Source organism: Populus trichocarpa, chromosome 7 (genome assembly GCF_000002775.5).
Source record: "Populus trichocarpa isolate Nisqually-1 chromosome 7, P.trichocarpa_v4.1, whole genome shotgun sequence".
Taxonomy (NCBI): Eukaryota; Viridiplantae; Streptophyta; class Magnoliopsida; order Malpighiales; family Salicaceae; genus Populus; species Populus trichocarpa.
The window spans coordinates 14,489,149-14,503,125 of NC_037291.2; the positions used below are offsets into that span (position 1 = coordinate 14,489,149).

General features: G+C 34.6%; 2 protein-coding genes across 3 annotated transcripts; both read right to left on the reverse strand.

The window, feature by feature from the left end:
* Positions 1-485: 485 nt before the first annotated feature.
* Positions 486-5,970, reverse strand: LOC18100844 (3beta-hydroxysteroid-dehydrogenase/decarboxylase). Its single transcript, XM_052454724.1, is given in 13 exon segments — positions 486-1,075; positions 1,174-1,240; positions 1,444-1,573; positions 1,575-1,598; positions 1,839-2,013; positions 2,457-2,574; positions 3,134-3,329; positions 3,603-3,682; positions 3,788-3,904; positions 4,059-4,229; positions 4,367-4,500; positions 4,627-4,716; positions 5,533-5,970. Coding segments are annotated over 13 exon segments (1,761 nt in total). The 5' UTR covers positions 5,801-5,970; the 3' UTR covers positions 486-884.
* A 2,301-nt stretch (positions 5,971-8,271) lies between these two features.
* On the reverse strand, positions 8,272-12,865 carry LOC7491738 (hydroxyacylglutathione hydrolase 2, mitochondrial). 2 transcript variants are annotated; one of them, XM_002309751.4, is made up of 8 exons: positions 12,701-12,865; positions 11,821-12,003; positions 11,504-11,707; positions 11,090-11,213; positions 10,305-10,405; positions 9,589-9,663; positions 9,394-9,492; positions 8,272-8,640 (listed from the first exon to the last, which is right to left on the reverse strand). In XM_002309751.4, the coding sequence occupies exons 1-8, from the start codon at positions 12,752-12,754 to the stop codon at positions 8,494-8,496; spliced, it is 987 nt and encodes a 328-aa protein (XP_002309787.1). In that variant the 5' UTR covers positions 12,755-12,865; the 3' UTR covers positions 8,272-8,493. The 2 variants fall into 2 exon arrangements, with proteins under 2 accessions (XP_002309787.1, XP_024461594.1); XM_024605826.2 differs by lacking the exon at positions 12,701-12,865 and adding an exon at positions 12,102-12,643.
* Between the last annotated feature and the right edge of the window lie 1,112 nt (positions 12,866-13,977).

Below are 13,977 nucleotides of genomic sequence, written 5' to 3' on the forward strand. Positions count from 1 at the left end.
CCCATCTTTTTTCTTTTTCTCTTGGATAGACTTTTCGCACGCAAAAATTTATTTGTGCGTGATGAGAGTATTGTGACATCCACGAACTTGGGGAGGAATTTACTTAATGCTTCCTTATACATGAAGCAATTATTAATTATTAAAGTCAACTTGAATTTATAGCTCAACTCTATGAAACTCGATTAATTTTCATGAAACTCAGTCAAAATCTATATTTGAATTTAAAAAGATTCAAATCAATTTTAAGTTTTTTTTATAAAAAAACTTAAAATAATATCATTTTAAATTGACCCAAATCAACTCACTCAACCTTCAATTTACTCAACCTGTTATCCAGATATTCGTTTAGTTCATGAACAAACTAGTTTAATAACTTTGATATCATCATTATAAGTTTTAGTCGAGATGTACACAAATTGATCCAGACATCCACGTTAATAAAAAAAAAATAAAATAGTAAGAATTATACATCTCATTGTCAAATATGAAACGAGAACCAAATTGTTTAAATTTTTACTTAATAAATTTGTTTTTAATGAGTTCCTATGAGATTGATCTGGGTAGAGCATATTTCACTAGTCAAGATCAGAGTCATCAGTATCCGAATGCAAAGCTATCCATCATCATATCTGAACATTCTCTCTCTAGTATTCCACAAGAGTTACAGACGTGTTAACAGTAAGGATATCTACGACTATCTGTCCTTCGGAGACTAGCAAAAGGATACGGCTTGTACTGTATTAACATACCTCGTTTTTTTGTTTTTCTGGGGATGCATCTCATCTCCATAGAGCTCGTTTCGAAGCCTAAATCGAATGGCATATTGTGTATGAACAGCTTGAATTCTGTATTTGAGTTTAAGAAGATTTCGATCCACATGCTGCTTATTCATCATTTACCACCTTGCCATTCTCTTTCCGCAGCACTCCCTTGTTTTGTAGAAATGATGTCATAGATGCAGGAACATAACTCGTCAACAGTCCCTTTGTTAGGTTGAAGAGCATCGCGGTTAATCCATTGATTTCTGATTCGTATTGTTCGTAAACGAAGAAGGCGGTGAAGGCAAAGACCAGAGCTGCATTTAGTTCCAGCAAGGTCAAACTTAGAAACAAACACGAGTTGATCATGATAAAATAAATAAAATTTGGGATTTTAAAATAAACTGTTCCCTACCTAAACCTATTGCCACAGCCAAGGATTCCACCAGGATCCACTTAACGAAATAGAGAAAAAGTGCCACCTGAATTGATGATAAAAATTATTTAGCAACAGAATTTCCACGAGAAAATTACATCCATAAAAAAAAAAAGTTGATAGAAGACTTGGACTTAACCCACTCTCCATTGAAGAAGGCTACACTAATCGCGTTCTAAATAACAAAAATAAAATAGAAAACTGATAAAATCACTCAAAATGTAAAACAAATGCTATCATAATCTATACCTGGAAGAATTTGTTCCAATCCTCTCCTTGGGCCAATGATCTTATAGTGTGATGCCCTCTGTTCCATAGACATACTATGGACATTATAGAATCTCTCACTGAATTTTCTGAAATTTCAAACGAAGACAGATATCTTCGGAGTGTTGAAACTGGAACTGTTGCAAAAGCATCGCAATCAACAGACCAGATAACAATGATTTTGATGAGAACGAGTTTTAGAGCAAAAACATTTATAACACTCACATATTTGAAGTAGAAAAAGGAGGGGGGGGGGTGTGGGTGTGTGTCAAGATGAAGAGAAATATATATATGTTAGAAATTTGAAGAAATTATATAAAGTTACAGAGCCTGGTAATATTCAATCTCAGACCTTCATAGAAGTTGTTAATACTCACATCTTTGGAGGTAGATTGGCATATCCATATAGGATGGTTGTCACTAAAAGCAGCAGGTTGGCAGTGGATGAGGCAAACGTTTTTCCAGAAAGCAAAAACCAGTAAAACAACAGGACAAGAGCAACAAAACAAGTAAATGTTTTCTTCTCATCTCTCCACAGCAAAATGTCTGAAACTGCAAAAAGAGAGTTCAAGTCATTATAGTGACAAAAAAAGGCACCTTACTACAAAATATGGTTGAAATGATGTATAACTAAAAAGAAAAGGCTAATGCAGACAGAAAGTGGTTTCAGTTGAGCATAGACACAACCAAAGAGATTAGTTGTGGCTACTGTAACAATAGTCATGGCCATTCAGCTAAATACATCCACCTCATGTGACTTGGAGGCTGAAATCAGGGGTAACCTGGTGTAAAAAGGCAATGCATCAGTGTGAACAATGACACCCCCGCAAGAATCAAGACCGCAAAATCTATCAATCTAAGCCCAAATCAATAAAGCCTCACTTCTGAAAGTTTCATAGGTTACATTGGTAGACTTGAACCTACAGCTATATAATGTACTACCAGTATTACTGCACAGCCCAATTTAACTTCTACATAACAAAAAAAATCCCAACCTTTACCACTGCCCAGCAGCTTCTCAGCTTTTGATTGATCTTCAAAGTTCAAGAATCTTCCAAAAGACGAGTCCTTGGCCAAATGAGAGAATGATTCAATGGTCAATCTGATGCCATCCTGCTTATTAACCAACACAAACAATAAACTGTTATGTTGTAGGTGTTCCAAAACTTTAAATTAAGCTATTGAAACATGACAACGCACTTTTCATTTCATTTGATGTCCATCATAGCAATGAGTGCCTGCTGAAAAAAGGCTGGTAATCTAAAGGTCACTTTGACTTCAAGGAAAATGTTATCCGAATCAATCAAGCATGTTAGACTGGCAAGACCAATCAATTGTTGGATACTGACTGAGTATATTTGCAAAGGGGCCACAACATCAATTTTCCTTGCCCCCAGGTAAATATTGTTCTTTTAACATTACAAGGAATAAAAGTTAATTAAATAAATAAAATAAGAAATATGATAAATTGGACTACAAGATAAAAGACACTCAAATGGACAAAAGTGCTGAATGTTGAAAAATCTCAAAGCTTATAGGCTCGAGAATTATGAGGATAACAGAATGGCCACAAAGACCGGGTAAAAGAACTAAGGTTTCTAAGAAAAACATTGATGATTTGACAATTACATGCAAGAAAGACATAAGGGACCATACAGTTAACAAAACTCACTTCCAGGGAGACAACTGGTGAGTATCCAATGTACTTTTGAGCAGCAGAGCAGTTAAAAGTTCTGGTGCATGAGGCTACATGAAAGAAGCGAGCTGAGATGTCATGGTTATATTTTCTGGAGCCAAGCTTTTCACGAATCCATTCAACAACCAAGAGAACATAGCTGACTATCCTGGCAGGAACTTTTATGGAAGGTCTGTAGTCATAGTAAATACAAACTCAGATTCAGATTGCAGTATGAGAAAATCCAAGACAAGCATACAAAAGAATGAGAACTAAAAAAGCATGCTCCCATCTTAGAGCTGAAATCTAAGTCTTTCAACACCAGGTTGAGGCTTAAAACTGGTTTACAATCCCTACATTCAGATTTTTTAAATTATAATGCTGAAATTCTAAAGATCCTGCAGCAGCCAACACACCATCAACCTAGCATCATTTGAAAAAGAAAAGATCAATATGCTTACTTTACCTTTGATACCCCAAGCCTTCTAATATCAATGATACAAATTCCCAAAACTTCATAGGTTCGAGGTTCGTGATGAAAAATGCCTGCATTTGATTGAAAACAAGTAATGTTTTCCTTATGCATTTAATGTCACCAAACACAGAAACTAAAGTGTTCACCACACATGACCATTAAGAATATTGGAATACCTTTCCAGCCACAGAGATCATCTGAGAATCTAGAGCTTTTGCTGCACAGATGTGGGCATGAGTAACATTCTCAGCATAGGTAAAGTCAGACATATTGTCACCACTTCCTATAATAAACTGAAATGAGAAACCACATCACTTCAAAAGAATTCAAAAACAAACTACAGAAAGAGGGGGGGGGGGATTCAATCACAGTAGTATAAGAAGTTCACAAAATCAATAAAGCATGAAAAATCACACAAAAGATGCTGAGCACAAATAGTCTTCAAACCTTTGCCCAGCCAGATCTTGCTAAATTCACTAAAAAAGGAACAAGCTGAGTGTCTCCAGGTCCGAAGACATTGCTAGGCCGCAGTGCACATGTTAAAAGACCGCCAATGTTGTTAGCACACAGGACTAATGCTTCTGCTTGAGCCTTAAGATCACTCAGCATGTCTGCAAACTGTATCATGATAAAAAAAAAATACCAGTCAAAAGGGAAAAGAAAATTACATTACCCAATAGAAAATGTAAGAAGGGAATTTCATTCTCCAAAAAAAAAAAAACAAAGAAGTGAAATCTCTAGAGCAACAAACATACTTTCCAATGGCATGGAAAAGACTCGTCCCTATTACATATTTCATGTGAACCATCAAAAATTACATCTGCAGAACTGTTATATATAAGCTGTCTAACTTTGCATTCTCGGCAAGCATTGACGACATTTTTAGCACCTGTATAAAATGAAAACAAGCAATCAGACAAAAATTATTCTGAAATGTTCCACCCCCAGAACCAACTACCCCCCTCCATGGTGCATGGTTTTAATATACTGAAAAAAGTAATAGCTCATTAATTACCTTGAACTATAATCATGTAGCAATCATAGAAATCATGTTTCGGTAAGTCAGTAGCTTCCATGTAAAATACAACAGATGATCCTTCAACAGCTGCAAAAAGACAGATCACAGACATTTCGCTCTCTTCATTTACATATCATCCAGAAAAAATTAACCAAATTCAAATTTCCAGCCACGAATTTTCACATTATTCAGATATCCATTTCTCCCATTTTCTCAGCAACCAAACAAAGAGTCCCACCACCATGAGCATCTAACCATTTGTTAAGAAGCTAAAATCACTCAAGATTTTCATGAAATAATATGAACTTTACAGGGCTAACACTCACACTATATTGAATAAATAATTCAAAACTTAACTTTCTTTTCTTTCGTTCAATTTTCTTAGAAACCAAACAAAAGAAACTCACTCCAGAATCCCACAAATGACCTTCCATCACTCGTTTCAAAACCCCAAAACTACAGTAAACTAAACCTCAGTAACTCTCTTCAATTACAAAAACTATAAAACAAATTGAACTCTAACTTAAAACAGCCATAGACTTGCACAGATTTATTTCATCACGGTAATTTTCTCTCCATTTCTTTCCTTTTATTTTTCTTTTCAATTACCTTTTTACCAGCCAAAAGCACATGATATTCCTTAATATTTTAAATTTCAAGAAGTAATTGTATAAAAGATAGTAACTTTAAAAAATTTCAATGAGTTAAACAGTTAAACAAATAATTTACAGCCTCCTTTGACCACGGTACTGCCAGAAATCACCACAGCAATCCAAAAAAAAATTCCATTTTTCTCTCTTTTCCCCTTCCTTTCTCACACTTGCTCACCAACCAACCATAATACAAACACACACACATATACAGCCAAAAGGAAACGCTCGAAATCTCCGAATTTTTTGTTACCTTTAATGATTTGAGAGGGATCGCGAACATCGACTTGACAATAAGAAGCAAGACCTGACGCAAGAGCATCACGAAGGACAGAGTCACCATGATTAGAGTCAGCATCGAGTTGCAAGGAGGGAGTCGAATCGGCGACTCGAACGATCCAATCACCGACTTGAAGGAGACGTGTAACAAGCGATCGGCCTAAAAAGCCCCGGCCACCGAGCACCACGACGCAAGTTCTTTGGGCTCCTCTAGGGTTTATCAAATCGTCAACGATCGCCATTTTTAGAGGATTTTGATTAATGTTCTTGAAATTTGGGGGTTTGGGAATTTTTTATAACTGAGGAAAGAATTGGCGGGGAAACTGTGCGTGCGTTTATTGATACTCTTAATTGTTGGTGGGTCCCATAGGATCTGCTTTCCTTTTTCTTTGTTTTTTCCTACACATAGGTTGATGGTGAAGGGTATATTCGAAACTCGGAATCAGTTTATGTGACAGTTCTAAATCTTGATACGGAGATTATCCAAGTATAAAACTTGGGTTATAAATTAATAGTGTTGATTCGTGTTAATTAAAATTAATTTAAATTTAAATATTCTTTTTAAAAAATATTGATAGGTTTCTGATCGAGTTTTAGTTAGGTTAAGATTGTGAATCAATTCAAATAGGATCAGGTTAATTCATTCCTATTTTTTTTCTTTGTTAATTTAGACAAATTACTAGGTTATAAATCCACCTAACAAGACATTTAGATTTTTTAACTGGATTTATACGTCGATCAAAATTATGTTTTTTTTTATCATCAAGTGTGTTTCTTAAATTATTAAAAAAAAATTTAAAGCCTGTTTGAAAATGTGGTTAGAGTTACTTTTCAAAATATTTTTCATTCCGAAATATATTAAAATAATATTTTTTTTATTTTTTAAAATTATTTTTTAGATCATTATATCAAAACGAACTAAAAATAAAAAAATAAATTTTTTTAAATAAATGTTTTGAACACATGGGTTAGCCTACATTTCTGAATAAAAAAAAATCATATATATAGTTAACTAGTAGTATAGTACATTCATCTAGTCCTTTTTGCTTATTTTATAAATACACAAAACTTAAAAAACGAGCTATCCTAAAATTCAATGGATCCACAGAGGGACGATTTGAATAAAACAAAAGAAAACATAAACTTTGACATAAAAGCTAACTTGAAAAGGAATTTGCTTTCTTGAAACTTCAGAACATCCTCCTTTTAGCCCCCTTTTGTTGTTGTATTCTAAATGGGGTTGCACAAAATTTAATATTTTTTTGTTTAATTTTTTATTTATAGTTTTATATCGTTTTAATGTGCTGATATCAAAAATAATTTTTAAAAATAAAACAATATATTATTTTAATATATTCTCAAATAAAAAACACTTTAAAAAACAACTATTTTCATTAAAAACATTAAAAGTAAAAGTTGCTTATGATGTGCCTTTTGAATAGCAAGAAAGTGGCTTAAAAAGAGAGACAACGCCCCCTCATCTGCTTGACATGGTGATGGAAGCTTATGTAGAATGTTACGAGGTTTCCAAGGCTACGAGATTCCTAATCCTTCTTTTGTTTTTATAACTTTTAATATAGTTTTGATGTGAATAAATGATATGTTTTTAATCGGAATTAAAGAGATCAATTTATTTATATTAGGTGAAAGTTGGCCCATATATTAATTTTATTGAACCCTCTTCAATTAAATAGGTCAGCTTGGAGGGTTAGATTTTAAATTAATTAGGGTGGAGGTTGACTTAGTCAAATTTAATTAAATTCATGGGTTAGATTTTAAATTAATTTTTTTTAAAATACACTTTTAAAAGTATAGCAGGATCTCTCATGAAAGACGTGACTGTGCCTGCCAACTTCATGGATTTGGTGCCAGTTTCTTCAATGGGAGAGGGGAGTGATGTCAGATCTTTTTCAGCTTTATTTGGTAAACCCATCCATCACCCACCATACCACAAAGCCAAAAGAAACAAACACACGAAGCAGATAGAGGTAAGCAACCTCTCCCACGACACAAGACACAAGTCTCTGCCATACCTAGCCCAATTCCTTGTTTTTTTTCTAGCATGGAGGGGCCAGATTTCTTCCTAACTCCACGAAAACCAGCCTTCATTTGCTGGTGTCACACCATGATAAAGCAATTCATTATTCACCCCACAAACGCCATTGATTAATAAATGGTGCAGAGTGGTTTTCCTAGCTGCAAGTGTTTAGGAGTCATGGCAAAAGGCATCGTGGTCCCTCAGTGTCTGTCTCCTAAATTTTAAGTTCCTAGTTCCATGCTCTGTTCTAAACCACTACCATCGCCTGAATCCATGTTTTTCTTTCAGTGTCGAGGTTGACTAGGTCACACATATCTAATCTAATTGACTCAGCAGAGAAATATCAACTTCAGGGATTAGGCCGAGTATAATAACTATGTGTTGGAGCAGATTATCCACGTCAATAAATATTCACGGCAAAAAGGAAAAAAGAAGAAGTAATGCAGCCTCACGGACTCCAGCCAACTTTTTTACTTTAGTTTTGGTATTTCGTTTTCTGAATTTATAATCAAAAAGAGAAAATCCAGCTCTCCATCTTTGAACCAGCTGAACATAATTCACGCTACATGGAGCGGCACTTGCCGAACAGCACAGTCAAAGCTCTTGCCAAGTCCAACTTCAGTCGAACAGCAGAAAAATAAGTGTTTACAGTAGTGGAAGAAATGGCACCATGCCTGAACCAGAAGCAGAAATGAATACCTTCTTCGCAATGTTTTCACAGCTAATAAAAGCTGAGCTGGTACGGAATTAAACCATTTTATCCAAATAGAAGAAAGCAGGATTTGCTATTTCTTTTGGTTAGAGAATCCGAAGGAAATTCAAGATATCAAAACCCGCAGAGAATAATACATAGCTGAATCACCTATCCTATAACAAGTTGATAATCTTGTATGTGATCTAAAAATTGTCCTTCGCTTGGCGGATGACGCCTAAGGTTTCTGAATCACTTGCTGTTGCTGGAATGTTCAAGGTCTGCCGGATTTCTGTACTTGATGTACGGAGGAAAGGATTGCAAGCCTTTTCAACCTTTAGCTTAGTTGGAATCTGATAAGACAGAAAAACTCACGTTCTATGCTAAACTTTTAAAAGATAAAATTTAAAGTTCAATGGCAAGCAAAGAAAATAAAAAACACATCCAGGACTATGAAATTAAATCAAGTTGATCGATAATTTATGAAGATTGTTGATGTCTAAGGAACTCAGCTTGCGAGCTACTTCAAGTTTACTGAAACTGAATACCATTTCAAGGCGTATCCGTGAGGAAGGTTGTGCGGTTCTACAAAATTAAAAACTCTAATAGCCGGAGCCAGGCAGGAAAACTAAGGACATAAAACTTTATGTGCTTCTATAAAGCCAAAGAGGGTATGTACTCACGTACAGTAGCACACACATGACTCATCCCTTGAAAGGCAAATGCTTGACTTGCAACTGAATTTGGTGCCTATATCTGCTTCCAAAAGGCAAGATACCTTTCAAAAGTCAATGTTTCAGTTTGAAACATCATGAGCTCAATCATGGATAGGAATCTCTAACGAGTTGAAGGGCTATGTGAGCGCTGTCAAGACTGATAGGAGGCACAAATCATAAAATCAATTTTCATTCTAGATCACAAAGATAGGAAATAAGAAAATCCAGCGGCACCACTCCGTTGCTATATTCTCCTGGCCTTGTACTAGAGGCATAGGATTGGATCCTGCTCTCATTGTGAACTTGAGGGTAGGGGTGGGTTCAGGCATTGTGGCAGCCCATCATTGATTAGTTATTTCAAAAGAACAAATAAAAAGGCTTACGACTCACTGTTGGCAAACTTTTGCTGCGAAGATGTGCTATGTGGGCTGCATAGGACTGGAGTGCCTCGTTATTTGGTTCTATAGACAGTGCAAACTTTGAGTTACTCTGTCAGAAAAGATGCATCGTAGTTAGGGCCTTGATCTTTGACCTTTAGTAGATCATGCAAGCAGGATACAAAAAACAAAGATAACAGTGACCAACCAATGTATATTCGTGACCACAATATATATTTGTATCATCAGGCAGTGACACGATTTTCTTGAGGGAAGAAAGCATCTGCAACAAAGACAATCAGATGCTATAGTATTAAATCATCATGAAACAAGAAGAAAAGGGCAACCAGTTTCCACAATGCCTACAAACAATTTTTAACAACGAAATATTGACTGCAGAAAGGCATTACATACATTTAATAATCAAGTGACTAGCTTCATCTTGTATTCTGTTGGTTAATTAAGAGGCCTGCTATTTGGATTACACAATTGGAAGTAGTTCTATCCCATCCTCCAATGTTTCACCCAATCATCTCAAGATTGCAGGGATGTCCCCTTCTAACTATAAAATATTTCATTAAATGTACAACTTGTAAACTGTAAAGTAAAGACAGAAATTTAGAAAAATTAACTGAAAAGAAAACAATTTTTTTGGAGGTTCAAAATCACAGATCTCTTTTTATTGGGCGGTGAAAGCTAGGGAATTTATCAGCATTCAAGTTCAGAAAATATGTATCATTAACAATTCAATACTCTTCAAGTCAAAAGGATGAAATGATTCTTTTGAAAATAATTTCACCTTGCAGATTCATGTACTGAAACGTTTTTTCTCAAATAGGAAAGTCCAACCCAATATGTGCATCATTAGATATAGTTTTGAACCTCAGAATAATGGTAAAACGAAGAACAAATGTCAAGAATTACCTGCTCAGGTGTTCCTTCAAAAAGCTTGCCACATGATAAACTAAATAAAGTGTCTCCGGTAAAAATAGCCCCAGAACCAGGAAAGTAGAAACTAATGTGGCCTACAATAACAATTAAATGAACGCTGAACGTCAGAACAACAAAAACTGCAGTAGCTGCATAACCATGAAGTCTTACACTCTTTACTCCTCCCAAAACCAACAAGAGAAGTCCGTCCACCACCCTACTAGAAATAACCAGCGCTATCCATGCATGCAATTAACTAGAAAATATGAAGACACGACTGAAATTTACTGACAAAATTGACAAAATTTCTGTTTTGGTTTAGATGAAGCCAACAAAAAAATGTCTGTTTCACCTTTATTTTTTGTATTGAGTCTATACCACACATCCCATGCAACTGGATAATCTCCAAACAGAAAATTCTAAGATCCCCATTTTAATGGCATGCAAGACAGATATTGGAAGCTATGACCTGTTGCAGCCTTCCAATGTGCAATGCATTTATAACTATTTCATGTGACTTGGATTTTATATTGGCGTTTTACATATTTCATGAGTTTTATTCTAAGTAGTGAATCACAAGTTCATGCTTCTAGAAAATGCATTATTTTTTCTTTTTTGGAACGCCATGGAAATGCATTGATTTAACATGCATTTTCAGTGTCATTTCAAAATTAACAGAAGAAAAGAAACCATTGTGACATTATAATGATATGATTCTCATGAATATCTATCATCGACAGGATTTCCTAATGTTAGATCAATCAATAAGGAAATACAACCTCGGGTATGGCCAGGAGTGTCCATTACTTGCACTTCATGGCCTGCAAACATCCACTTATCCCCATCATTCAGAACTATATCAATGCCAGGAATCCTATCTTTGTCGACTCCCGAACCAATTACCTACAAACAAGAAGTGGAACTGTAAAAACTACAGAAAATTTTGAGAGCTACTTTACAAACAACCATGCAGGACTCTCTTAATACTCAATGAAGAATCCTCAGCATTCATTGAAAACCTTAGACTAAGCTAAGTTTCAAGAATTAGACTCAATACAAGCAGATTTAAAACGGTGAATAGAAACTCTGGCTTTTGACCATTATAAGGCTCTTGTATCAAAGCTCCTTGAATTCATCTAATCTCATCCAATGTAAGTTGGGAGAAGAAAGAAAATGGGAACCCAGTTGCATACCTTTGCACCATATCTTGCTTTCAACTCTTGATTCCCACCTGTGTGATCATGATGATGATGAGTATTTAGTATATAAGTTAAGTTCCAGTTTTTCCGACTTAAAGCATCTATAACAGGTGTAGCTTCAGACGGATCGACAACTCCAACTGTGCCTGTATCCTCGTCATGTAAGAGATATGCATAATTGTCCTTAAGACATGGCACCTGAAGCAATGAAGGTAGCAAAAAATGATACGAGGCATCCATTCACAATAAGAGCACTCAACACTTCAAAATTACAACAGTGCTTGCAAAATAAAAACATCACAGATTCTTACCAATTCAATTTGCAATGAGGATGACATATTAGAAACACTGCAAAACTGGGCAACTTTGAGTGTTCGACTTGCTCCACGCAAGGTTTTAAATGGCGTAGACAACAAACGCGTGAATGCATACACAAGACCTTTACTAAGGCTAAGTTGCCTCATGCCTGGCAATATGCAAAGCCCACTCCTCACCTAACAATGTAAGAGAAACAAATATAAGGTCCTGGATCTCAATCTCCACAGTTTTAGCAAGTATATATCCACTACATCACCAGAAATAAACACCAAACCTATTCCACAAAGAAGGAAAATCATCTCCTGCTATGAAAAACCAAATGCAGCAAATGGAAAGTGATAGATGGACGAAATCATTTGCATTAGAAAGGCCAAAAAATATATACAGAAAGTTCAGCTTCTCAAGATGATTTCCTGTCTTCAAAAGCTCATATGTCTACATACAATTCACCAATTATGCCTTCTCCTCAACTTCCACAAAAAATAAAACAAAGTGCCCATTACATCAAATCACTTGATTCTTTACTATCCAACCAATTAAACTTCTGGTAAAAAACCTACATCACCACTAGGAGAAGAAAAATGAACTTTCACCATTCCTTCTACCTCCACTATCAAAACTAGTACAAAACAGTAAATGGGCTTTCTTAAAAGAAGTTAAAAATGAAAACTTTAAACAAAAAACAAGCAAATAATACTCCAAAACAAAACAGAAGCAAGGATTCTCCAATCTCTCAAATGGGTTCAGACATCAAGATCACTCATTTCCCATAAAGAAAGAGACTTTAAAGTTTAAACCAACACTAAAGTACAAAACATTCAACAAAATCAAATGGGTCTTGAGTAAACAAGAAATGGAAGCAAGCAACCCCACCCTGGAGCAAGGGAGGGTAGCCATGGCACAGGATGCTTTGGAGATCATCTGCATCACTTCACTCCCCTTCTTTTATTTCTCTGTTTTTTTTTTTCTAGAGAGAGAAAGATAGAGAGAGTTATTCTGGATGGGTGTGGGTTGGCACCTGAATAATTATGATGAATATTATTATTGAAGTAATTTGGTGACTAACAAGGAAAATGGGTCGGCAGAATTGGAATGCTAAAAAATGATTTTTAAAAAAAAATATATATATAATTATTTTATAATTTAGTTGTTTTTATATTTATTTTTCATGCTGAAAAAAATTACAATTTATATTTTCTTGTATGTGTAACAATTTACACTCTAAATTTTCTTATAATTTAGTCTATTTTACCTTCAACTAATAATGTGATTTTTCAAAACATGTAGAGGAGATATAAAAACAACTAAATTATTATTTTTTCTTTATCATTTGAAAAAAGATATTCTTAGATTAATTAACATATTAAATCATATCAGATTGGTATCCCATCATTATCATAAAAATGCACATAGAAGAATAATATTTTTTATATTGTTTTTAGATATTTTTTTATTAATAAATATATTCTTAACAGCTTGAATACCAAATGAGGATTAATTTACTTGAATAATATCAAAGATGTATTATTAACCTAATACATTTAAAGAAATTTTATAAATTTTTGAGTGATCTTGATATTTAAATCTAATAAATTAATGAAAGATTAATACAGAAAATTACTTGACAAATGCCCTTCACACATTTGTTTTGGTGTCCAATGGGATTATCATTGTCACTTTTTTTTATTGTTAAATATCATTAGCCTCTTATTTTGTTTGATTTTTTTTTCTATTTTAATGGACTGCAATTTTTTTATTTTGATATTATTCTACTTAATTTTTGTTTGGTTTTATTCATGACAGAAGATATGATAAAATCATCTAAAGATATTTAATTTTTTTTATTTTTAAAACGTAAATTATGCCGCGTTCCAAAAGGCGCAGAGAAATAGATGGGAATGCGATGATCTGGAAAAGTCCAAACAACAGACAAAAATTCGAGACGTTAGGTCCAACAGTGTTTTCAGGCCATGTTGAGGAGGTCCCACCTTTCCTTTGAAGGGCCCCTCACCATATATTAAAGGATCCATTTCATCTGATTTTGCTATTTTTAATGGAAAATAAAATATTGTGGAGATCGAACCTCTATGGCACATGCCCGGTCTATGAGCTATCTACTTGGCACAAGTTGCCCTGTTTAAACCACAAAA